This window comes from Pantherophis guttatus, chromosome 2 (assembly GCF_059756535.1).
Source record: "Pantherophis guttatus breed Tessera chromosome 2, ASM5975653v1, whole genome shotgun sequence".
NCBI lineage: Eukaryota > Metazoa > Chordata > Lepidosauria > Squamata > Colubridae > Pantherophis > Pantherophis guttatus.
Window position 1 is genome coordinate 99715836 of NC_142064.1, and position 25258 is coordinate 99741093.

The 25258-nt window shown below is 41.5% G+C and overlaps 1 protein-coding gene across 1 annotated transcript; it reads left to right on the top strand.

The window, feature by feature from the left end:
* The first annotated feature begins 1725 nt into the window (after positions 1-1725).
* HOPX (HOP homeobox) lies at positions 1726-23762 on the top strand. The gene is made up of 3 exons (XM_034410867.3): positions 1726-1861; positions 17490-17662; positions 19836-23762. The coding sequence occupies exons 2-3, from the start codon at positions 17525-17527 to the stop codon at positions 19911-19913; spliced, it is 216 nt and encodes a 71-aa protein (XP_034266758.2). The 5' UTR covers positions 1726-1861; positions 17490-17524; the 3' UTR covers positions 19914-23762.
* The last annotated feature ends 1496 nt before the right edge of the window (positions 23763-25258 follow it).

The window sequence follows — 25258 nt, forward strand, 5'->3', positions numbered from 1 at the left end:
TCACTAGATACATCATGTTAGAATTCAAAAATAGCGAGGGCATTGCCTTAAATGGGCCTCAGACATCCAAGGGTGCTTTATGAGTAGCTGGGAACTAGAATTAGGAAAATATTTATTTATCATGTAGAAAATACTGCCTTCTCCACTTCATCAAAAGCTGCATAGGGCTTTATCCCCTATTGCCTTTGGCTGCCTGCATCTCTAGCAAATACAGCAGCAGTTATCACCTGACCTATATGGTGATATCCACTTCAGTGCTGTGATTTCCTGTTTCCTTCTGAAGCCCTGTATGTTCTGTGTTGCTTCAAAAGTTCAGCAACATGCAGAAACGTTTGCAATGTAAGTCCATTGGAAAAGAGAAAGGCATCAACTCTTTAGAAGAAAACCGAGGCAAAGGGGTTCATTTCTGCAACCCTGGGGGGAAAAGTCCATCCATGACATAGTGAGGCCCATTTGATCATAATTGCCAGCCCTCCCCATATAATAATACAGAACATTTGACTTATTGGAACATATGGAAAAACAACTTCTGTGGCATTTAAAGATCCTCTTGACCATTCTCCTGAGCCTGATAGGCTCAGGAGTCCTTTATCAGGAATAGGACTTTAGCCTATCCCTGATAAATAAATGAAAAAAAAATGATTCCTTTAAATAATACTTTCTAAGTGAAAAATAAGTGGCTTGAATATACTGACTACATATTGACTATAATCTTTGGGCCTCCTGATACATGATTCATTGTTCAGCTGCTCAAACTCCCAGCTCTAAAAGCTGTAGCTCAGTAGGGAACTTCTTGTTTGCAGGTAGAAGGTGCTCATGTCATGAGGTCTTCCATGTCCAAAACCTTGAGGGACTCTCCCAGGCAAGACACAGAGTGCCAGACTAGAGGGACCGATGTCTGGCGTGTGACAACTTTTGAAAGTGTAGAATAGAAACTGTGGAATAAAATAACTGCGTTTCCAGATGTCTAGCAAAGCCTCCAGACTCTGTATCAAAATGCTTCTTTTAAATTGTGTCCCATCCCATCCCAAGTGAAATTGAAGCCAGTGCTCTGAAGCAGTCTACTTTCCATCTTGCCTGATCTTCCTCGGCCTTGGGGGAGTGGGACCAGTTGGGAGATGGTCCTTCCCCTGCCCAATACAGAAGGGCATTCATCCATTCTGAGCAAACCCCTTCCAACAACTCTGCTCAGATCCTGGGTGTGGACTAAGTGAGTCCTTTTGCGTCTTATCGGAATTGAAGTTACAACAGACGTGCCTCCCCTCTGTCTTTGGCAAACGAACGTTCCATCCCCAAAGGGAAGCGACTTGTGGTTTCATGAGGCAACTGGCAAGATGACATTGACAGTGGCAAAAGTCCAACTCCTGATAAGGATTTCAGCAGCAGCAAGACACTCTTGGAAGGATTGCAGCATCTCTGCTCTCGGGGAGTGGAGCCCAAAACCTGTCCCCGCTCCCCCCCCCTTGTGCTTGCTCTTTCATTCGTTCCAAAGCAAGCCTGCTTCATTGTGGGGAAAGAGTGAGGGAGCTGCAGCTCAGTTCAGCAGACCGATCTGGAGATATATTTTTTTTCTCCAGCACATGCAAACTGACTGCCAAACCTGAATTGCCAGCAGGGAAAGGGACTAAGCAACTGCTTTAAGTTTCAGCCTGTCTGTGGTGCAGGTTTTTCAAGTCACACACACACCTGCCTGTCACACACACACTTTCTCTCTCTCTTCCCTCTCCCTCCCTCTCTTTCTCTCCCTCATTCATACATACTCATACACATCTAGGGATAAAGGTGCTGTCTGACTTTCCTGCCTCTGTAGATACCTTCATCAAGGACCTTGATTTTCCAGAGAAGATCTCCTGAGGGCCAGGTAAGTGCCAGATCTTGATGATTTGAACCCAGAGTGCCTCTGCTCCTGCTTCTCCAATGCAGTGAGGCTTGGGCACCTTTATGCAGAAGGATCCAGGAAGGGAAGCAAGTTTAAAGGTTTCAAATCATGTATTATAAGAGCAGGGATTGTCAACTTTTGTTGCTGATGTTGGTCTTTTTAAAATAAAGCCTCCCAGAATAGTAAAAGCCAAAAGAAAACCCATGCAGGTTTTATTCTAACATCTTTGCCAGTTCAATTTTTTCAGTGGGTGAAGCAATGCAGGGAAGGAGAGCAAACAGCAGAGAAAGGAAGAGGTATGGGACACACTTGTGGATGTTGTTATGAAAGTGAGGGTTTGGGTAGGGCTTGCTCCATCATGTGTGTGTTTAGTGTCTAATATATTTTAGGGTTGACATGACAGGTATTAATGTGATTTTATATACTAGACAATCTTGTACCTTTGATATTTGCAAGGCAAACAGAGCGTTCCCACTTCAAGAAGGAAATGTCCATTTCAAAATAGGGGTTTCAATTTTTAATTCAAAAATGTCAAGGGTCTTGTTTTCAACCAGTTATATTTGAGTGGTAAAATTAGAAATCTGACATTACATTGTTCCAGAATTCTATTTATCATTGTCTATTCTCCTGGCAACTTCAGGGGAGCCCTTCTTCCTGAGGAAAAGAACCTGTAAACTTGGTAACATCATTAGTTAGAAAGGGTTCATTTATGAGGAAACCATTGAGATGGGTGGTGAGTTAGGAAAGCAAATGGACAGGATAATCTGAAAGCCTACATTTTGTAGTATAGGTTTTTGTTGGGATACAGTTTGTCCTGAGTCTGCTGACCTCCAATTCTTCTGGACAGCTTTTTTGTTAACAAACTAGAATAGTGCCATAGGGATTTTTAATTACCATAATTATATTTTTCCAACATGAAAATGATGATGCTGTGTTATGATTGTCTTTTATTTTTAGAATATTATTGTAAGGGCTAGTTTATCTTGTACGCTACAGGGATAATTGTAATATTGTTGGAACTTAAATCTCATATGAATCCTGCTCCATCCCTTCCACAATGCAGGAATTGTCAACCACAACTTCTTTCCAAAAGTTTCTTTGCAAAACTCAGACTTTTTTCTTAGCTAGGTAGTTGTGGCATGGCACACATTTTACTTATGAGTAGCCACCAACCATCAAATGCCATTAAGTAAGCAAGCACCTCATTATTGCAGGTGTTTCAAAACCTTCAGCATGCACAAATAACTGATTTTGCTATCCTTATCGGTGCTATCTTAAAGAAAAGAGGGACCCCCCCCCCATAAATTGTGTGGTAAGAAATGTCACACAGTAGTAAAATGGCAGAAATTGATGTATTTCTGTAAAGCTTCTCATAATGATAATCTGGCCAGAAGTTTGTTCTGCGAAGGGTGACAAAGCAAGAAATAAACAGAGGCTAAGAATAGCAATTGAAGCAATGAGTTACAGCCTGATCCACAGACAGTAAAATATTGTGATGATTGCTGTAAGGGGGCAGATGTTAGAGAAAGTGGCCTTATTCAGGCATGCCCAGGTCCACTTCTGATTCTAGGAAGAAGAAAAGAGAGTGCATCTCAGGACAGTTTTGCTTCCTAGGGAAATTAGAATCCTCCCATTGTTTCTGCTGAATAGGAGCTGACTAAATACATGCCAGTCAAATGGGTTCTTTGACCAGCAATATTTGTTGAAGGCTCTTATTCCTGTCCCATGGGCAGCTTCTCCAAGCTGTGACCTAAAAGTGAAACTTAAGAAGCGAGTTACTGAGGAAAATGGGGGGCACCAGAGCAGTATACAGAGATTTCTACAAATATAATGGAGAGGATTCAGAATAACAGAATACAGAATAATAAGAGTTGGAAGGAACCTTGGAGCTTTTCGAGTTCAATCCCCTGCTCAGGCAGGATACCTATACCATTTCAGACAAACGGTTGTCCAATCTCTTCTTAAAAACCTCCAGTGATGAAGCACTGAAAACTTTTGGAGGCAAGTTGTTCCACTGATTAATTGTTCTAACTGTCAGGAAATTTCTCCTTAGTTTTAGGTTACTTCTTTCCTTGGTTAGTTTCCATCCATTGCTTCTTGTCCTGCCTTCGGGTCCTTTGGAGAATAGGTTGACCCCCCTTCTTATTTATTTATTTATTTATTTATTTATTTATTTATTTATTTATTTATTTATTAAATTTTTATACCGCCCCTTCTCCCGAAGGACTCGGGGCGGTGAACAGCCAAAATTAAAAAACATACAATATGAACATTAAAATACTATAAAAACAAAATTAAATTTATATTGGCTTCCCCCAATTTAAAACCCCTTACCCATAAAATTCAGCAATTAAAAGATTTTTAACCCAGCCCAGCTTGCTGAAATAAAAAAGTCTTCAGAGCCCGGCGGAAGGTCCGGAGGTCCGGGATCAGTCGTATCCCTGGGGGTAGCTCATTCCAGAGGGCGGGTGCTCCCACAGAGAAGGCTCTTCCCCGGGGGGTCGCCAGCTGACATTACCTGACTGATGGCACCCTGAGGAGGCATTCTGCACCAGTTGGAGCCTCTGAGTGCTCCTCAAGGGGAGCCCCATGTAGAGAGCGTTGCAGTAGTCCAGGCGGGAAGTGATGAGGGCATGAGTGACTGTGCATAAGGAGTCCCAATCCAGAAAGGGGCGCAACTGGCATATCAGGCGAACCTGATAGAAAGCCCCCTTGGCCACGGCCGTCATATGCTCTTCTAAAGACAGCCGTGCATCCAGGAGGACACCCAAGTTACGTGCCCTCTCCGTGGGGGCCAATGTCTCGCCCCCAATAGTCAGAGTTGGCACCAGCTGACTATATTGGGACACCAGCAACCACAACCACTGAGTCTTGGAGGGGTTCTTCTTTGTGGCAGCCCCTTAGACACTGCTATCATGTCACTCCTAGTCCTTCTTTTCATTAGATGAGACATGCCTAATTCCTGTAACCTTTCTTCATATATTTTATGAATCGAGGTCTTATTTCAAAATTGCCTTGCTGGGTAGATATGAGAGGAGGCCAGACTGGGACTGTAAAATTTCAGAAGACACCATCTGGCAACTCCCTAGTTATTAACCTGATTTTGGCAGCCCAGATTGGGGAGCTCTAGCCGATGCTGATTGTAGCTGGAGATCCAGCTTCAGAGCCCTCTTCAGATTTCAGAGCCCTCTTCAGAGTTGCCACTAACATGTATATCTGAGAACTATATATAGTTTTCCTGATATACTCACCCTTCCTTTTCCCTTTATCATAATCTGATATAACTGTTGTTTGTAACCATGGCTTTGCTAGGGCTGAAACATATTAGGGGGGAGGGAAATTGATGTATAATACTGAGAGTGTAGAGCACTTTTAGGGCTGAAATCTATGACTAGTTCCAAGCCATCTCCCCCAAACACCTACAGCCATAGGCTATTTTCTGCAACCGGTTGCAAAAATAAAAGTACTGTACAGTGGTGGGATCCTCCTGGTTTAACAACCGGTTCGGTGATTGCGCGATTTGTGTGCATGCAGTTTGAAGAAATCTTCACTTCCTGGTTTCTTTGGAGGAGTAACACAGCTGATTCGTGCAGCAATCCATTCTACCGTGCGAATCAGCTGAGAAGATAAAAAGTAGGAAAATAGTGCAGGTGGGCGGGTGGGCCCATCTGATTGTTGTGGCAAACCGGTTCGCTCCCAGCTGATCATCGGAGCTACTGGTTCGCCCAAACCGGTCAGAACCAGTAGAATCCCACTCCTGGTACTGTACACCTATTTCAGGGGAGCTGGAGGATTGCCTGGAAATTTTCAATGGGAGCATTTCAACTTGCCTCCATTTCCCTTCAAGAGCCGTTGATTTCTTGCTTTCCCCCCAAATGCAGTAAACAAAAAGATCACCTTCTGGTCTAGATAATGTTGACCTTTGGGTTGTCAGTAATTGTTTGGTCCGAGATTTGCTTGCTTTTCAAGAAGTAATTTCACATTTTCCAAAACACTTGTATCTATGTAGGCGCTTGAGAAGATAGACAAAGGGAGATGGAGAGATATCTCCTCATGCTGTCTCATTGGATGACCTCTCTGTCTATTACTAGAGTTAGAAGACATATTATGCTTCCTGAACAGAACAGAATGTTACCATTTAAACCAGTTGTTACGTATTTTTGTGTGAAATCCAACAGAGCTCTTTTCCCTGTAAGTCCTCAAGCAAGACTCATATTGTTCATATAAGCTGTAGGGCAACTGCAGGACAGCTGCACGCTGGAGAAAGGCTTCATGCTGTCTAAACCAGGGGTCTCCAACCTTGACAACTTTACGACTTGTGGACTTCAACTCCCAGTGGAGTTGAAGTCCACAAGTCATAAAGTTGTCAAGGTTGGAGACCCCTGGTCTAAACAATTGTTTCCTGCAATACAGATAGTCCTTGAATTACTAACACAAGTGAGCCCAAAATTTCTGTTGGTCATCAAGAGTTGTTAAGTGAGTTTTGCTCCATTTTAAAACTTTCTAGCCACAGTGGTTAAGCGAATCACTGCAGTTGTTAAGTTAATAACACGGTTGTTAAGTGAATCTGGCTTCCCCGTTGGCTTTGTTTGAAGGTGATCCTGGAACACTGCAACCATCATAAATACACGTCAGTTGCCAAGCTGCCAAATTTTTATCACGTGACCATGGGGATGCTGCCACAGTCATAAGGGTGAAGAATGGTCATAAGTCACTTTTTTCAATGCTGTTTAACTTCAAACAGCCACTAAATGAATGGTTGTAAGTCGAGGACTGTCTGTATCATGTTCCACCTCTTTCCCCAAATGGGTGATGGAAGAATGCATGTTTACAGGTTTAGTAGTCAAGATCCTCACCCACTAGGCTTAGCAATGTGGGTTCCACCTGGTTCATCTCTAGCCACCTTTTAAGCAAGTAAACACCTGGGGACATCACACCTTGGAAAACAAGGATGAGGATGAGTTGCAGAAAACCAGATTGTTGATATCCCTTTATCTGCAGTTCGATCTGTTCTAATTACTAAGTTACAAGCTTACTATCAAAACAAGCTTCCTTTAACCTACTATAGTAAATAGTAAAACATAACTTCTGCTTAACAAAAAGGGCAGACTGCAGTCACCCCATGTTTTTTTCTGGCAAAGCTAGCATTTTAATATCCCCATTTTCCTCTTTTGGTTTCTCCTGAAACCTCCTTGGAGTTGCTTTCATGGGACTGATTATTTTCATTATTCATTAAACAAACTTATATAGCTGCCCATCTACCAAAAAGAACTCTGGGAGGCAAATAGAATAGAAACACAATACACTAAAAACAGACTATTAAAAAAACACACAATATGAGGCCTTAATAAAACTTGCATTCATCTACAACCACTCCATGACAGTGCCAACATCCTGTCCCCAGTGCCTGAATGAAAACCCATATCTTCACTGCTTTCCTGAAGGCCAACAAGTTCAGAGCCATTTATATCTCCAGAGGAGATTGTTCCATAAGGTAGGCACCATAACAGAGCAGGCATGCTTCTGAGGCCCCACTAGGCAACATTGTTTCACTGAGGGAACCCAAAGCATGCCCACCCTACCAAATCAAGTAGGATGGGCTGAAACCACAGGGGATAGGTAGTTCTGCAAGTTACTTGGTCCCATACCATGTAAGGCTTTAATGTTGATGACAGCACCTTGAATTGCACCCAGAGGCCTCCTGCGTGCACATGTAGCACATGCAGCAGTGGTGTAATATAGCCATACTGTACCCATGCTGTGCTTGGACCAGCTGCAGGTTCTCAATGTTCTTCAAGGGCAGCCCCATGTAAAGGGCATTGCAATTATTCAATTAGGAGGTGAGTATGGCATGAATGATCATGAACAGAGCCCCCATTCTAGGAAGGGGTGCAACTGGCACACAAGATGTAACTGTGCAACAGTCATCCTGACCATAAGCTGACACCTGCTCTTCAGGTAGGAAGTGTGAGTTCAGGACAACTCAAGTTTGTGCACCCCAGCCAAAGTTAAAGATGGCAAATCAGTAAATATGGGGTACCCCAAAACCTTGTCAGGGTAGAGATAAACCCAATTCTTCTCCATATAGGCCTCTAGGTTCTGAGAAACACCCCACATCCCTTGGGCAGTTCAGGGCAGAGATATACAGCTGAATATCATCAGCATACTGTTGGTACTTAACCTTGTGCTGATGGATGACCTCGTCTAGCATTTCATATAGATGTTAAATAAAGGTGAGGAGATTTGAGCTTAGTGGAATCCCAGAAAAATCCCACTACCAACACCAATTGCAATCAGCATTAGAGAAAGGAAGAATACCTCTGGACACCAATCTGTCCCCTTTTCAAACCCCTCAGCCATCTCAGAAGGATATCATGACTGATGGTACTGAAAGCTGCTAAGAAATCAAGTACAGCCAGGATGGATACACCACACCATCCTGACTCTATCAGAGATGTTATCAGTTCCATCTTAATACTACTGTATGTCATGGTCTGAAACTGACTATGATGGGTGCAGGGAATCCTCTTCTTCTGAAACACTGTGAAGATATAGGCAGGGGTGGGCTTCAAAAATTTTAGCAAGGGGTTCTCTGTCCGGTTGCTGGGTGGGTATGACCATGGTGGGCATGGCCTAGTCAGCCTCCTGCACCACAGGGGGGGGCGTTTTTGCCCTCCCTGGGCTCCGGAGGCTTTCCTCGAGTCTCTGGAAGGGTGAAAATGGACTCCCCAGGCTCCGGAGGCCCTCTGGGCCCATTTCCGGCCTTCACAAATTTCCAGTAGGCCCATTTTTCACCCTCCCGAGCCTCCACGCACGTCCTGCACTTACCTGCATCCAAAACAGGCCTTGTGGGGACTCCTGGGAGGGGAGGGGAGGAGTGGGCAGGGCGGGGCGGGGCCAGCAAGGAGTGGGATTTAGGGGTTCTTCTCCGAACTGCACAGAATCTTAGCTAGAGGTTCTCCTGAACCTCTGCAAACCCCCAGCAGCCCACCCCTGGATATAGGCCTTCAATCTTCTCAACTATTTTCCCCAAGAAGAGAACTGGAGAACACCGTTGTTCAGCACTCTACTCTCTGTTTTATCCCATTACTCTCCCCAATCACTTCAGAAAGGAAAAAATAATTTAGGACTAAGTTATGTACCATGTGTTACACTCAAGTATGGGCCACAAAATTGAAAGCCACAATGTCAAATGAAAAGCAATTTCAAAAGAGGATGACTGGAAAGGAAGAAAGGAGCTCTTTAGGCCAGCTCCTTTCCAAACTATTGTTCCAGAATTCTATATTTAAGTCAAGACTTTTTCACGACAAGCTTGACTCACAGAAATATGTGCTCATCGAGATATGTGGGCGCATTGACATGGGTTCCTTGGTAACAGGACAGAAATGGTTTGCCACTGCTTTCTACTGGGTATCTTTTGATGACCCATTGTCCCCTACAGTTCTGGATGTTGTCATTGTCTCCCATCTCAATTTCAGCCAATTTTGATTTTGCTTAGCAGAATATTTAGTAGCATATAGCTAAGCAGATATCAACCACTGTCAGTTATATGCTACTAAATAGAAATATATTTTTATTTTTCCTTTATTTCAATTAAATTTCCTTAAATTTTCCATCAAATCATGGAATGGTTTGGAATTCCAAATCATGGAATTATAAAAATGGGAAGATTGTTACTATAGGTGTAAATATTATCACTAGTATTCCGGTCTAAAAGTAGTAATCCAATCTAATGCTGGATCACTAATAATCCAGTCTAGCATTGCCTGGAGGAACAGTATTTCATTGCAGGTGTGGCCCCCTTGGGACACAAGGATTTTTATGGTTGATCGGTTTTGTCTTGGCCCACAAATAATACATAATAATAGGACTACTAGATCTGGGCTACAAAAATCAGAATGGTTTCTAGAAATTAGCCAAAAGATACAGGAAACCTAACCCTTTGCTGCCAAAGTCAGGATTTTTGCAACCCAGAATTGATAGTCCTACCTTCTAATAGTAACACTGAAAACAGGCTGCTTCACTCTCCACATACTTCCCTGTCTTTTATTGTCAACTAAGCAGATCTCTGAGCTGGATTTATGAGAAGAAGCCTTGATCATTTCCAGGGCTCTTTCTGTAGGCAACACTCAACAAATTAATATGAAGAGCCCAACTTGGCCTAGGCATATTTTTCAGTGGGGATAAGAGGTGTTGGTATTGCAAAGCACCCATTCTTTATCCAGGACACAAAGGCTGCCAACAAAGCAAACAAAAGCAAGTCACAAAGCTGTGTTCCCTCAAAGACAAGATGAACTAGGTCTAGGATTATGTTTCTATTCAAAACTGGGACAGAACAACCCCAAAAGAGCATCTGGTGAATGAGCCTTGTGTACTTTCCCCCTCCATCCTCAGGAGTGCCAAGGCAACTGGTTTCCGTGACAGGGAGTTGAGGATCATTGGCTGGGACTCAGAAACCAGCAAAACATTATGTAAGACCTTCAGCATTTTGATTGGCCTTTGCTTGAAAACAGAGTCGGTGCAGATGGAAGCTAAAATGGACTTTGCATTCAATTGTCTTTGTCTTTGATGTGCACTTTTGTTTTTTTGTTTTTTGTTTTAATTGCAAATACCACCAAGAGAGGAACCACGAGGAGTGGGGAATGTATCCGTTTCCTTGCAGTCTTGGGAAAAACCATGTTTAGGTCTTTGTAAGGGGAGGGCATCACTCCAAGTGCAAATAATAGCTTCTATCAGTTTTGGGCTTCACTAAAGGGCAAAACACTAAGGTACCATCAAGCTTGCTTTAAGGTCAGCACAGCTACAGTATTTGCATATTTTAAAACTGCAATATTTGGTTTTGTATTTTAAATGCAAAAATCATCAGATTTACTTTGGCTATAAGTTTCCTTAGAGCCACATCCATGGCCATGACTTGATTATGCCACATCGCAGTTTCCCTACTACTTCTTCAAGTGTGGATGTTATTGAACATCTGTATAGTACTGGCTGTGGAAGAAGGAAGAGGGGGGAAAGGGTTAACCTAATAGACATTATTCATAGGAAAAGGTTCCTTTAGTCAAATTGGCTCCAAGTAGTTTAAAAATCCAAATAGCTTAAAAGCTTCTAAAAACATTGTCAATTCAATTAAATATTTATTAGGGTCATAGACCAGCACAAAAAGTAATCATTAAAATAAAGCAAAACTGAACAGAACAAGGCATGATAATATATTACATTTCATGGTGAAATCAATAGGTGATCAAAACCTACCTAATTTTACAGACAGTATAACAAATTTTAGCTACATTCAGAGAAACTGAATCATAATGATCTGACAACAAGTTTTACATAAAAATGATCAGAGTTCCCCAGATATTTAATCAGGTAAGGTGTTAAGATGAGTCTGTGAGTCCCTATATAGAGGGCAATACACAGGATATGAGCTGCAGTTTCAATGACTCCTTGTCCACAGGGGGACACTAAGTACTCAGAAGCTTTTAAGCTATTTAAGAGAAGTTATGCCCTAACATTATACCAGGTCATTTATATAGAAGTGGGCACAGGAGGGACAAAACCCTCCCAGCCCTCTTTTCTTCAAAAGCCATTTCAAAGGCACCATGTGAATGGTTTCAGGATGCCACATATAGTGTGAGATTCTCAGCTCCCTGATTCTCTGTGGGCCAATGTTCTTGTATCTCCCTTTATTTAAATAGCTTTTTCAATGAGAATCTGGAACTGTGATGAATGTACATAGGAATTGTGATGCTTTGTTGGTCACAACCTCTTATCTGGTGACATTTTGAACATTTCCCATTCTATAGATTTCTCATAGAGTTGTTTCCTGTAGAGATTGGTAGAATGGGCTGGGCTGGGCTGGGCTGGGCTGGGCTAGACTAGACTAGAATAATCTAGACTAGATTAGACTATAGAAATAGAAATAGAAATAGAAATAGACATAGACATAGACTAGACTAGACTAGACTGGACTGGACTGGACTGGACTGGACTGGACTGGACTGGACTGGACTGGACTGGAATAGAATAGAATAGAATAGAATAGAATAGAATAGAATTGAATTCTTTATTGACCAAGTGTGATTGGACACACAAAGAATTTGTCTCTGTACATGAGCTCTCAGTGTACATAAAAATAATGAAGTAATATAATCATAAGATGCCAACATGAGAAGGTAGTAGTAGAAAAGATGAAAAGGATAATAGTAATGCAACATGGATAAATATCCTTATATATAAGACAGTACTGTGATAATTAGGGATTCAGCAGAGTGATGATACAAGGGAAAATGGAGTTATAGGAGTTATAAACTCCTATAGGAGTTTACATAGTCATAAACTCTTATGGTGATAGAAAATTATATTTAGAATGCATAATAATGTCAAAATGTATTGATGTTGTTAGCCCTGCAAGATTGTCCAGACAAAAAACACAACCAGGAGTACTAGCTCATTTTTTTTTATTATAATGTTATATTAGCAGAATCTTGTCAGACTGAAAGTATTTCTCTCTTCCTTTCCTTTTACTCTTCAGAAAACTAGGGAGGGTCCCTTCTGAGATGCTTCCCTCCTTCTGTGGGCTGAGATATCTTTTACATGCTGCTTGTCCAGTCTGCATTTTTCCTCCTGTCCCCTAAGGTCATTCCCACATAGTAATACAGATGGGCACCCAGATGGCCAATCTCCTTCCTGGACAGGTAGATTGCTACAATAAATGAATGATACTATATAAAGTGAAGCATGAGAGGGTGGCTGGGGAGACTCAAAGCTTACCAGCTGGCACTTTTCCTCCTCAAATGGTTTTTAAAAGAAGTATATATTTCTTCTGGTAGAAGGATCAATTAAAAGCAAGTACAATAACAACTTCAGGTGGAAGACTCCAAATAAGGTTGCTTTACTATGCTGCAGTTTAAAGAAGGGCAGGCACAGACACTTGCTGCTTGAGGTATTTTAGACTAGATGGTGCCTGTTGACTAAACCAGATTTGCACAATACACTATTATCACTGCCATCATCAACACCAATTTGTAAACTAGTATGTTAGGCAAACCCAGCCACTGGGGATAATTTCTGATTCAGTGTGTTGTTCAAATCTAGGAAAATGAGTTACTTGTATTCAGATATGTATGGTTCAGGATTATGTGTATATGAATATAGTCCATATGGCTTTGGTGTTGGATATTATATTGGAAGGTGACACAGGATCAGTTGGAAATCCAGCCACCAGCCTCCTTTTGTAATCCCATTTAAAATTTCCCTGACAGAGATTTTAGGTGTGCAATTCTTTTAAAAATCCAGATTTGAAATGGTTGCTTTGGGTTTGAAACGGCCTTCTGCAACCTTACTATGTTTCAACTTTATAAAGTTTAGCGTCCGGCAAAAAGCTCTTGTCTTAAATTTGGAATGGGTGGTCCGAATGTGAAATGAGGCTGTTTCAAGCTCAGAACATTCTCAGAATGGTTAGAACTTCGCTAAACATTTCCAATAAAACCAGACTATCTCTTCCAAACTCAAAACGGGTTTGAAATGTGCTGCTTCAAATTGAAATGTTTTGAACTGAAAATGCTTTGTGTGCCCCTGCTGTCCCATCTCTGCTCAAAAGCATTCAGGCAAGGGGAATCAACAGGTTTGTCAGCAATTGGATAGAAAGTAGAACCAGGAAAAACCATTATCCATACTCCTTCTATGGCGCCCAACATTTGTAATCGTATTGCAAATTGTAATACATTTGCAAAATGTATCTATACTAGTTAGAGTGCAGCCCTGCTCTAAATTTGGCAGAAGAAGTCAGAAGTCAGAGCTCAGCTATGTCCCCCTCTTGGGACATCCCACATTTCAAATGAGATGTAAGTCACTTCACATGCAATAATACCAACATTCCTATGAGCATTATGCCACAAGGTGTACATATATTGAGCTCTCAGGTCAATGGCAACCATAATAAATCATGTTGCTAAAATCAGATCATATGCAAGATCATGTCATCATTCAAATGTCACACTTAAGTCTTTGCTTCTTGACTTCTCATACAAGTATGTAAGTTGTGACATTTGTGTGATGATCTCATGCCACGTATTTTACCATTTTTCCTGTGGGATGTCAAGTCCCTTTTAGATGGCACCAAAAGTTTCCATAGGCTTATTTTCATCATCATCTTTCTGCAAAAGGTTGGATATTGCCAAGTTAAATTCGATCTGGTAATTTAGATGGAGACAGCAGAAATCATTGATTTCTTTTTGTGGCTTTATTTTCTCTGAAAGTTTCTTTGCATTTCTGCAGTGTACTTTTGTTGGGTCTAAAATACAATAGGGACACAGCCATTTATAGCCACTTTTGAGGATTACGTATTGAGGAAGAGAGAGAGCCAGCAACTGCAAACATTGAACATTTTTACCACTTCTACAGTCTTCTATTTCCCAAGTGCTGTTTATAAGCAAGGACTGTTGGATAAGTTCAGTATGAAAAAAGTGAATTTCCTTTGAAATCTGGTATTTAACCATGCTGAGCATGATACAAAAAACTAGAGTATATTACTTTCCCACCAAAAGCAAGTATTTTTAGTTTGGTTGGATATAATTAACCTATTCATATAACAAGAATTGACTTTTCCTCCTGGATGATTATGCTAATGTTAGTAGCATGTCTAATTCAGTCACAGGCAATGCTTCTAATGCAAAGCAAAAGATCCTCCCCTTTCCGAATGGTAGACTTTACTTTCTTTTTTGTTTTTTGAATGCATACCCCCTATAAACTGAAAGCTCTGATAAGTAGGGATGGGCATCTGGTGAGAGGGGGTGTCTCAAAAAAGATTAAGAAGGTGGCTGGTATCAGGGGTGGGTTCTAAAAATTTTTATTACCGGTTTTGTGGGCGTGGCTTATTTTGGCTTGTGACTGGGTGGGCCTGGCCAACTTTTTTTTTTTTTACTTTTAAAAGCATTTTTTTTCTACAATCTTAAGAGGTTGCAGAAAAAAATGCTTTTAAAAGCCTCTGATGATCAGGCAACTCAGCTGGGATCGCCAGAGGCTTTTAAAGGCATTTTTTTTCCCTACAACCTCTTTGGCCGAAGAGGTTGCAGGAAAAAAATGCTTTTAGAAGCCTCTGACAATCCCAGCTGAGCCACACGATCATCAGAGGCTTTTTTTTTTTACTTTTAAAAGCATTTTTTTCAGCCAAAGAGGTTGTAGAAAAAATGCTTTTAAAAGTAAAAAAAATAAAAAGCCTCTGATGAGGTGGGTGGGATAAGTGAGGGGCGACCGGGCCGGGAACCAGTTCAGAGGTGTGGCCAGCCAATGTTATTATCTGTTCTCCAACTACTACAAATTTTTACTACAGGTTCTTGTGAACCGGTGCGAACCGGGAGCAACCCACCACTGGCTGGTATGCAAATGAAGCTGTGGGTATCCCATTACTGGAGGCTTTTAAGAAGAGACTGGACAGCCACTTGTCTGAAATTATATACGATCTCCTGCTTGAGCTAGGGAATTGGGCTAGATGACTTCCAAGCTCCCTTCCAACTCTGTTATTCTATGTTCGGATATGCATTTGATAGACCTTTTTGGTGCAGCTTTATGGAGAGCCAATAGCAAACCCATCTAGCATCATGCTTTCCAATTCGAGAGCTCAGATATAGCTGCTTTCTTAAGAAATGGCCGTTTTGGCAAATGGGCCATTTCCAGCCTCCGGAGGGTCTCCAGGGGTGTGGGGAAGGCTGTTTTCACACTCCCCAAGCTCCTAGAAAGGCTCTGGAGCCTGGGGAGAGCAAAAAAACAGGCCTTCCTCACCCCCCCCAAGACCCTCCGGAGGCAGGAAACAGTCTGTTTCCCTACTTCTGGTGGGCCCAAAAGGCCTGAAAATCAGCTGGCCGGCGTGCGCATGCGCACTGGAGCTGAGCTCGCATGCCCACCAATATGGCTCCGCGTGCCACCTGTGACACGCGTGCCATAGGTTCGCCATCACGGCCCTAGAACCTTCTACCTGGAAATATTCTGTATTACAGTATAAACCTAATAATTTTATATTTATTTTATTTTCCCAAAGAATCTTGGAGATTTAAACCTTTTGAACATGCTGAAACAATATAGGACTTCTGACATACTTGTTCAGACAGCGTGTAAGGGAAATTATTAATAAATATCATTAATATCATTACAATTAATAAAATGTCTTGATTTGATCTGTTTTTTGCACAATTTGAAGCAATTCACTAAAGTTCAGTAACTAAGGTTTTTCTGGAAATATCCCTTTTAGAGATTTGTATAAACACTATATTCTTGTAAATATAAACCTCTTTTATAATCCCTATGAATATTGTAAGAATATGTTAGGGTTAATACATGCTAATTTTAATCCTAATACCAGATTGCTATATGATAAATTCCATCCCAACTACCCTGCAAAATTCCTCAGAATTAATTTTAATAGATCTTTCCTGGAAGATTTAGGGCCAGTTTGGAGACAATTCATCCTGAAGAAAGGCTATTTGGTCATTAAAATCTTTTTGTTTGTTTATTTGTTTAAATTTTAATGCCACCCATCTCCCCTATAAGATGACTCTGGACTGATGCTGATTTGATGGCACATAAATTAAAGGTAAAGGTTCCCCTCGCACATATGTGCTAGTAGTTCCCGACTCTAGGGGGCGGTGCTTATCTCCGTTTCTAAGCTGAAGAGTCAGCACTGTCTGAGGACAATTCTGGTCATGTGGCCAGGATGATTAAACACCGAAGGCGCATGGAACACTGTTACCTTCCCACCAAGGTGGTCCCTATTTTTCTACTTGCATTTTTACATGCTTTTGAACTGCTAGGTTGGCAGAAGCTGGGGCAAGTAATGGGAGCTCACTCGGTGCTAGGGATTCGAACCACCGAGCTGCCGACCTTTCTGATCGACAAGCTCAGCGTCTTAAGCCACTGAGCCACTGTGTCCCCTTTGATGGCACATAATCAATAATAAAACCTCATTATATTATAAACATTCAAAAAGCATTAATATTACTGTTTGCACTGCCTATTTTCAACATGTAACTTTTGAGAATTAAATATGGTAGCATTTGATAGATGGCATCTAAAACTAATTAGCTTTTGACTGTATTTCAGAATATGACAGACATGCAAATTTATTTAGCAGTTCACTGCATTTGATCATTGGCATAAAATGATGCATTGCATTTCACAATAGGTAGCTTGTCAGGGTTGACATTTGACCATTGTCAAAAGAAAACTCTCTTATTTGGTGCCTCGGTGTCAGTTTTCGATGACAAGTCCCTGTGGTTTTGTAACAAGATTTTCATAAGTAGTTTACACTTGCCTGCTTTGCTAGGGCTGAGAGAGAGAAACTAACCTAAGATCACCCAGCTGGCTTTGTATTTAAAGTGGGACTAGAACTCACATCACCTGGTTTCTGGCCTAGTGCCTTAATCACTACATCAAACTGGTTCTTAGTTGCTAATAAATCTCAACATTGTGCTGCACAGAAACGGTAGTGGGATGATTGTGTATTTAAAATGCAAATAAAACTTTTGGTAAAAATATTTCTTGTGATTGAATCAAAGGGATCAGGCAGATAGTAACTTCTGCACAGAATCTAATTCTTTGTGTTGACATGCCTTCCTAGCTGTCTGTTGGCTACCAAACGTGTACAAAGTGAAAATGTCTACGGAAAAGACTATCAGAGAAGACCAGGTGGAGATTTTGGAGTACAACTTCACCAGAATCAGCAAGAACCCTGATCGTGCCACTCTTGACCTCATCGCTGCTGAGGCAGGGCTATCAGTAGAAGAGGTTCTAGTGAGTAGCCATGTCTTTAACTTCAAATATAATCTTTTGCATCTTGGGGTGATCCATTCATTTCTGGACCACCTTTCTCCCATGTACCACTTCCCAATAAATTATTCCTTCTCATCTCCTCCAAGCATTTGCTAGGGCTAAAGGGTGCCTCACCTTCTAGAACATATGGGAAGGGAATAAGAATCATCCTATAATCCCCTCTGTGGAATCAGAATCTTCTTACTGATGGAAGAAAACCACCTCTCTGTGGGATGTTTATGGGGGACCAACCCTTTATGCCATTTGACTCTCCTGTTCCACAGTGTATCAGGAATGGAGTGGTAGAATGTTGTTGAGGTGGTAGAATGAATCACAGCATATTTGGCTACGGATAAGAGATCTAGTCTTCTTGTTTTTTTTTAAAGCTAATTCATCCTCCCTCAATACACAAAACAAGCAAGAGGGAATGGACTGAGGAAGCATTTTTCTCTTTGACTGAAAGCTTTCCCCATCCCTTTTTAGTAAGGATTCAAATTCTTTCTTTTACATATAGGTCAAAATGATAATGTCCATTCCATACCTATATTTTCCCAGAGGGAATGGCCATCCTTTTTTTTCTCCTTTCAAAACCTAGACTCTCTGTAGCTCACCACTCATTTTACCATTGCCTGCTAAACTCTCATTGTCTTTTGCCCAGTACAGGTAGACCTCCTGTCAGGGTTCCAAGTAACATACCCACAGCAAACAAAACTCTGAGGCAGGTAGATTCCTCAAAGAATAATTTTATTGGGTATGTCATATTGGCACAAGCTGGTGAAAACCGACTCTGACTATTCCCATGGTTTTCACCTAATTAAAAGTAAAAGTTTTTCACCTTCTCAAAACTATCAGTCACATTGTCCAATCAGGATACTGTTCAGTTGCTAGGTGACTCCAGTCCCCTCTTCCGAGCACCTGCAGCAATGTCCTTGATTCCCAAGAGAAAGTATTTTGTTTTGGCTACAACACCCCAACTATCTCTATTTCCTCCTCCCTGTCCCTCTTCTCCAGTGTGTCAGTGCTGAAGTCTCAAAATGGCCTCAGTCAGGCCAATTTCAGGGTTGACACCTCCACTTACAACCGTTCATTTAGTGACCATTCAAAGTTACAACAACACTGAAAAAAGTGACTTATGACCGTTTTTCAGTTACAACCCTTCCAGCATCCGCATAATCATGTGATCAAAATTCAGATGCTTGGCAACTGGTTCATATTTATGACTGTTGCTGTATCCAAGGGTCATGTGATCACCTTTTGAAACCTTCTGACAAACAAAGTAAATGGGGAAGCCAGATTCACTTAACAACTGGTTTACTAACTTAACTTGCAGTGGTTCACTTAACTGAGGCAAGAAAGGTCATACATGGGGCTCCCCTTGAGGAGTACCCGGAGGCTCCAACTGGTGCAGAATGCGGCCACGCGGGGGATTATGGGAGTGAGGGGGCGCTCCCATGTGACACCTCTCCTGCGTGAGCTACATTGGCTTCCAGTGGTCTTCCGGGTGCACTTCAAGGTGTTGGTTACCACCTTTAAAGCGCTCCATGGCATAGGACCTGGGTATTTGCGGGACCGCCTTCTGCCGCCGATATCCTCCCACCAACCAGTACGCTCCCACAGAGAGGGACTCCTCAAGGTGCCGTCAGCCAGGCAATGTCGGCTGGTGACCCCCAGGGGGAGGGCCTTCTCTGTGGCAGCTCCTGCCCTCTGGAACAATTTGCCCCCGGAGATAAGAAGGATATTGTATCTCCGGGTCTTTCGCCGTGCCCTGAAAACTTTTCTTTTCCATCAAGCAGGGCTGGCGTGACCCCCCCCCCTTTTTTTTAGTTTTTTAGCTTTTTAGCTTTTAATCTGTCAGTGGCTTTTAATTCGAATTGTTTTAAATTTGGGCCAAAGTATGTAATTCTTTTAATAATTTTAAATTTTGTATTGGTATGTGTTTTAGTTCTGGCTGTGCACCGCCCTGAGTCCACTAGGAGAAGGGCGGTATACAAATTGAATAAAATAAATAAATAAATAAATAAAATGGGGCAAAACTCCTTAACAAATGTCTCACATAGCAACAGGAATGTTGGGTTCAATTATGGTTGTAGGCTGAGGACTACCTGTAGCCCACTGTCCTCTTTACTCATTGAGCAACATTCCTTTGTTTCTCTAGGAATGGTTCAAGAAGCGGCTGGGAGAGTGGAGGAAATCGGAAGGGCTTCCTTCAGAATCTAGGTCTGTCAGAGATTGACTAAATCCCCCCCTTTTGGAGACATCCCTGGAAAATGGACAGCAGCTCAATTATTGCTTTCTCTATGGAATGTTACTGTCAAAAATATTTTTTCCTATTATTTAACCTACTGCTTATTTAAAATGTATATACTAGAGGTGGAAAATAAGTATATGAAATTATGCAGACTGATTGTAATTCAGATGTTTATGAAACTTACAAGGAAAAAGCGACAAACTGTGCCTATTGCAATTACAGTGAAAACTTAATGGAGTGGATCTGGTTTAATATTTCTATTAACTCCAGCGAAATTAATAGGAAGGAGCAATAGATTGAAATATGCTTTTCTTGTCCACTGTACTATGAGAAATAGCTTCAGCACCAGAGTCCAGGAAAGCAATATCTAGAATCAACTGCATTCATTAACATCTTATAGAAACTAGATTTAAAAAAAAAAAAGTTTCGGCATGATCCATCGTGTGGCGTTTGTGAAGGCTTTCATGTGTACACAAAGAAAAGAACAAGCTCCATCTTGCCTGAGTCCATATTCAGCTCCTATGTACACAGAAAAGTCACACAATCCATTGTGAATTCAGGGCAGACTACCAATGAACACAGTGAAACAACCTTCTGCAATCTTGAGCAGTGTATAGTACCGTGATGGTGAACCTATGGCACGCGTGCCACAGGTGGCACATAGAGCCATGTCACCTGGCATGCCAGCTTAGCTCCGGCGCGCGCCAGCTGATTTTTGGGCCTTCTGGGCCCACCAGAAGTAGGGAAACAGGCTGCTTCCTGCCTCCGGAGGGCCTGGGGGGGAAAGGCTGTTTTCGCCCTCCCCAGATGCATAGAGAGGATCTGGAGCCAGGTGAGAAAGAAAAATGGGCCTACCGGGCCATTGCGTGCCAGGAGCGGGCGGGGAGGGGGGTTGCACACGCATATGCGGGGCGGGGCGCAAAGAATTATGGGTGTGGGCACGCGCGTGCACAAACCTCCCCCCCCCTTCCTGGCATGTGATGGCAAAAAGATTAGCCATCACTGGTATAGTATGTTGAATCCCGCTAGTGCAGCTTGGTTACAGTCAGATCATATAAAGACCCAGCTAGCCAACAGGTGAAGTACAGGTAGTTCTTGACTTACAATCTTTTGTTTAGTGGTTGCTCAAAGTTATAAGGGCATTGAAAAAGGTGATTTATGACCTTTTATGACTTATGACTTTTGCAGCCCTCCATGGAGGCAACTGGCTCATATTTATGATGATTGCAGTGTCCCAGGGTCATGTGATCACCTTTTGCGACCTTCTGACAAACAAAATCAAAGAGGAAGCCAGATTCACTTTGCAACCATGTTGCTAATTTAACAACTGCAGTGATTCGCTTAACAACTGTGGCAAGGAAGATCGTAAAATAGGGGAAAACCTATTTTACAACTGTCTCACTTAGCAACAGAAATTTCAACTGTGGTTGTAATTTAAGGACTACCTGTACATCAAAATGATAGGAATAAAAAGATGCCAATGCACCTTGATTCTTTTTCCTTACCTTTCCTCTATCCCATCCCTGTCTTGGATTACATGGGTTGTTTACAGATTAGCCAAATCCACCAAAAGTGGTGGCCCATGTGCATAGTTCATTAGATGTCAACATAATTAAATTAATACAAGGATCATATTTCTAATAATTCTAATGCTGTGCATGAAGAAGAGTATTTTTCTCTGGTTATGTTAATGCATCACACATTGTACACTGACTTGACGTGTGCCTCTGACTGATTTCATACTCTTATTATCTCGGAAAAAGCCACTTCTGAGGAAAGGCCTACACAAAATCTATAGAGATAAGAATTTATTTCTTCATCACGGTTGCACAATGCATTCAATTTTATATACAGGATTTGTCACAATCACAACTAAAATGTGGCAAACTGGGCCTTTTTTCAAGTGGAGTCTGAAAGCAAGTTCCATACATGGAAGGCTGCTTCAAAGTAGAACCTCAAGGTTTTATCAATCTGTTCATCCACCTACTTACATTACTGAGTGATTGATTTCAGTGGGCAATACCATGGGGATAAAAGGGGAGAGGTAAAGCAAGAAGTGGGTGCCCAGAGAAGTATTCTGTGCTGACAGCAAATATATCATTATACTTATAATTCTCCGAGAAGTCAATGAAGTTCAAAAGCATTCAGAGATGCACAACAGGAATTCTGGTGACTTCAAACCTGGAATGTTGAAATGGGTGGAGTGAGGGTTTGACCCATCCTTCCAGCCAAAAGGAGAACAATGTGTAATAAATTATTTCAGCAAGTGTATTGAAGAAGTATCTAAGTTTAGAAGCACACATTTTAACTGTGAATTATTTTGGGAAAAGAATCTAAAAGGGGCAGCATGATGTCAATCCATTACGGAAAACTAGCAAATCATGTAATAAAGAACAGAATCAGAACAGTGCATTATGAAGGTCTGTAGTTCAGCAGAGAAGATCTCTGTGTACGCCCAAAGTCTCTCAGGTTGAAAGGCTGCTGACATCGCCAAATGAATCCCCGTTTGCTGTTTTGGAGAATTGCTGCTGCTTTGTTTTGTTTTAGATAGGAAACGGCTAGATAAATCAGCCATTTATATGAATTTATATGCCCACTTGCTGTTTTGCAAAAACAGGAAAAACGTGGAACTGTTTTGACATTTCTTCACAAGGGTAGATTTTTATAAGGAGATGATATTTTACCCACATAAAGAAATTTGTTGGGACATTATGAAACTCTTGATGAAACAATGCAATTCAGTGAAGAAACGCTCGCGTTATGTCATGAGTATCTCTAATATTGCTCGCTGTCTGAATGTAATGGAGCTCAGTGGATCAAAAGTTCAGAAGCAGCCTCCTTTTAGTTGAAATCAGCTATTTGTGACCGAAAGGGCGCACCTTTGCATGTTCCCTGACACTGTCTTTGTTCAAGAACTCTATTGACCTCCAATCTAAGCTACAGCCTGAGGATTCCTGATCTTTCACAAGATCATCTATGAGATTGTCATATAATTTCCAATTATGAATAGGTCAGACCTACTTAGGCTTTGGGGCAGAGGTGGGTTTCAGCAGGTTCTGACGAGAACCAGTAGTGGAAATTTTGAATAGTTCGGAGAACCGGTAAATACCACCTGGCTCCGCCCCCATCTATTCTCTGCCTCCTGAGTCCCAGCTGATCGGGAGGAAATGGGGATTTTGCAGTAACCCTCCCCTGGAGTTGGTAGGGAATGGAGATTTTACAATATCCTTCCCTGCCACGCCCACCAAGCCACACCACGCCCACCAAGCCACACCCACAGAACCGGTAATAAAAATTTTTGAAACCTACCACTGCTTTGGGGATCAGTCAAGGAGAGTGAGAATTTAGATATATTGGTTTAAGCTAATCTTTCATACTCAGGTGTTGGCCATGTGCATTAAACTATAATTATCATCTTTTGGATATTCCCTAGAGAATATGAATATTATTAATAAGGCATTGCTTCATTCACATAACAAGGAACATGCACTAATAAATTCTTAGGAAGTGGCGTAATTGGGCCATAAGGTGGTATTCTTGCTTTCATCATGGCTAGTTCCTTCAGGTGAATCAGGTAAGAGCTGGCTTTTTTCTCCAGGCCTTGGACTTGAGTGGTGTGGGTATGTCTACTATGGGATTGGTTTTGCACATTTATGGTCTATGTACTGTATGTTCTTCATTAGGAACATCTTTTTGAGGGATGGGAATGTTAATCTATTGAATTGGATTGTTGTTTTAAACTTTTTATGTCACCCAGAGTCAGTGATTAATTGGACAATCATGAGCTGGGCCATTTATAAATAAGCTAATAAATAAATAACATTACAACCTTTAGTGTTGTTGTTTGATTTTATGGCAGGAGCTCAATAGTGCATGTTTTATTCTTCCAGTTATGACTCATTCCAAGGTCCTGAGTTATTGTCAGCTCTTTGAGGTTGACCAGACTTGGAACTCCAACATCGTGAATGCTACTGTTATTATTATAGAGTAACAATAATAGAATTCTACACCTCTGAATGTGACTCACCCCTCACTGCCTCTATCCTAGAGAACTAGGGAGGGTCAAGCTTTCTCAAACTCCATTTCTGCTGACTCATTCACTGACCATTGGCTCGGCTGCAGCTCTTCCTCCTGTTCAAGGTTATTCTCACAGCCCATTAGTTATCTTTCTCTAAGGAACTCCCTACAGCCATGAGTTTCGTTCCCTTGAACCAACTATATTCTTTTCTGGGAAATTTCCCAGAGGTTAGGTTTTTCCTTCATCATATTGCTCACAATCTATCGAGACAAAAACCTTTACTTCTCTGCTACTGACCTGAAATCTCCTGTCCAATTGCATTAGCTGTTCATTTATTTCATATAACTCCCTAACCATTATTCCATAGTTTGGCTTCTGCATCAGCCTTGAGCCTTTGAGTGGCCAAAGAAGCAAAGTTCTCTCCTCCTCATACTGAGAGTTTACATTCTGCAACTGTTCTTGAGAAAGTATTAGCTGTTCTGACTCAGAACTCATATTCTTTTTCTTCAAGTCTTTTGACTTGGAGTATTGCACTGCAATCATCTGTGCTGTTCATATTAGATTCCAGCAGTGGTGAAATCCATTTTTTTTTTACTACCGGTTCTGTGGGCGTGGCTTGGTGGGCGTGGCAGGGGAAGGATACTGCAAAATCTCCATTCCCACCCCACTCCAGAAGGATACTGCAAAATTCCCATTCCCTCTGCACTCCTGGGGGAAGGATATTGTAAAATCTCCATTCCCACCCAGTTCTCCGAACTACTCAAAATTTCCACTACCGGTTCTCCAGAACCTGTCAGAACCTGCTGGATTTCACCCCTGGATTCCAGGTTCTCTTTTGACTGCTGCTGCAAGACAACTATGTTTGCTTCAACCTGGCCAGTTCAGACAATATGGAATGTGATCTTGAATTATTCCATGATTGTTGCTGCATATATAGTCCATCTCAACATGGTTCAGGATCATAAGGTTGGGAAATTAATGTAGTTTACAATCCCAAACAACACAGCACAGAAAAAATAGTGAATTGAATGTCAGGAACTCTTTTCTCTATTCTTCTACAAGAATACTTATTATGTAAACAAATCTTCCTTTCTTTCCATTCATCAGTGCAAACCTGGAAATTATTCAAATTTGGTAATTATGAGTTCAGTATATCATAGCTACATTTCCACAGCACTTGAGAAATTGTTAATAGTGTTGCAAACACTGGGGAACGTGAGAAATGTAGATAACCAAACTCCCTTCCATGTATGAAAGTGATGGATGAGATGGAAAGGTGAGATACTTTTCTATACTGCTGCTGTTGCCATAT

What these genes read in the sequence shown, in the direction of transcription:
- HOPX (XM_034410867.3), top strand. Translation starts at nt 17,525, where the DNA reads ATGTCTACGGAAAAGACTATCAGAGAAGACCAGGTGGAGATTTTGGAG. An exon ending in TATCAGTAGAAGAGGTTCTA is followed by an intron (nt 17,663 to 19,835) that starts GTGAGTAGCCAT and finishes TTGTTTCTCTAG; the next exon opens with GAATGGTTCAAGAAGCGGCT.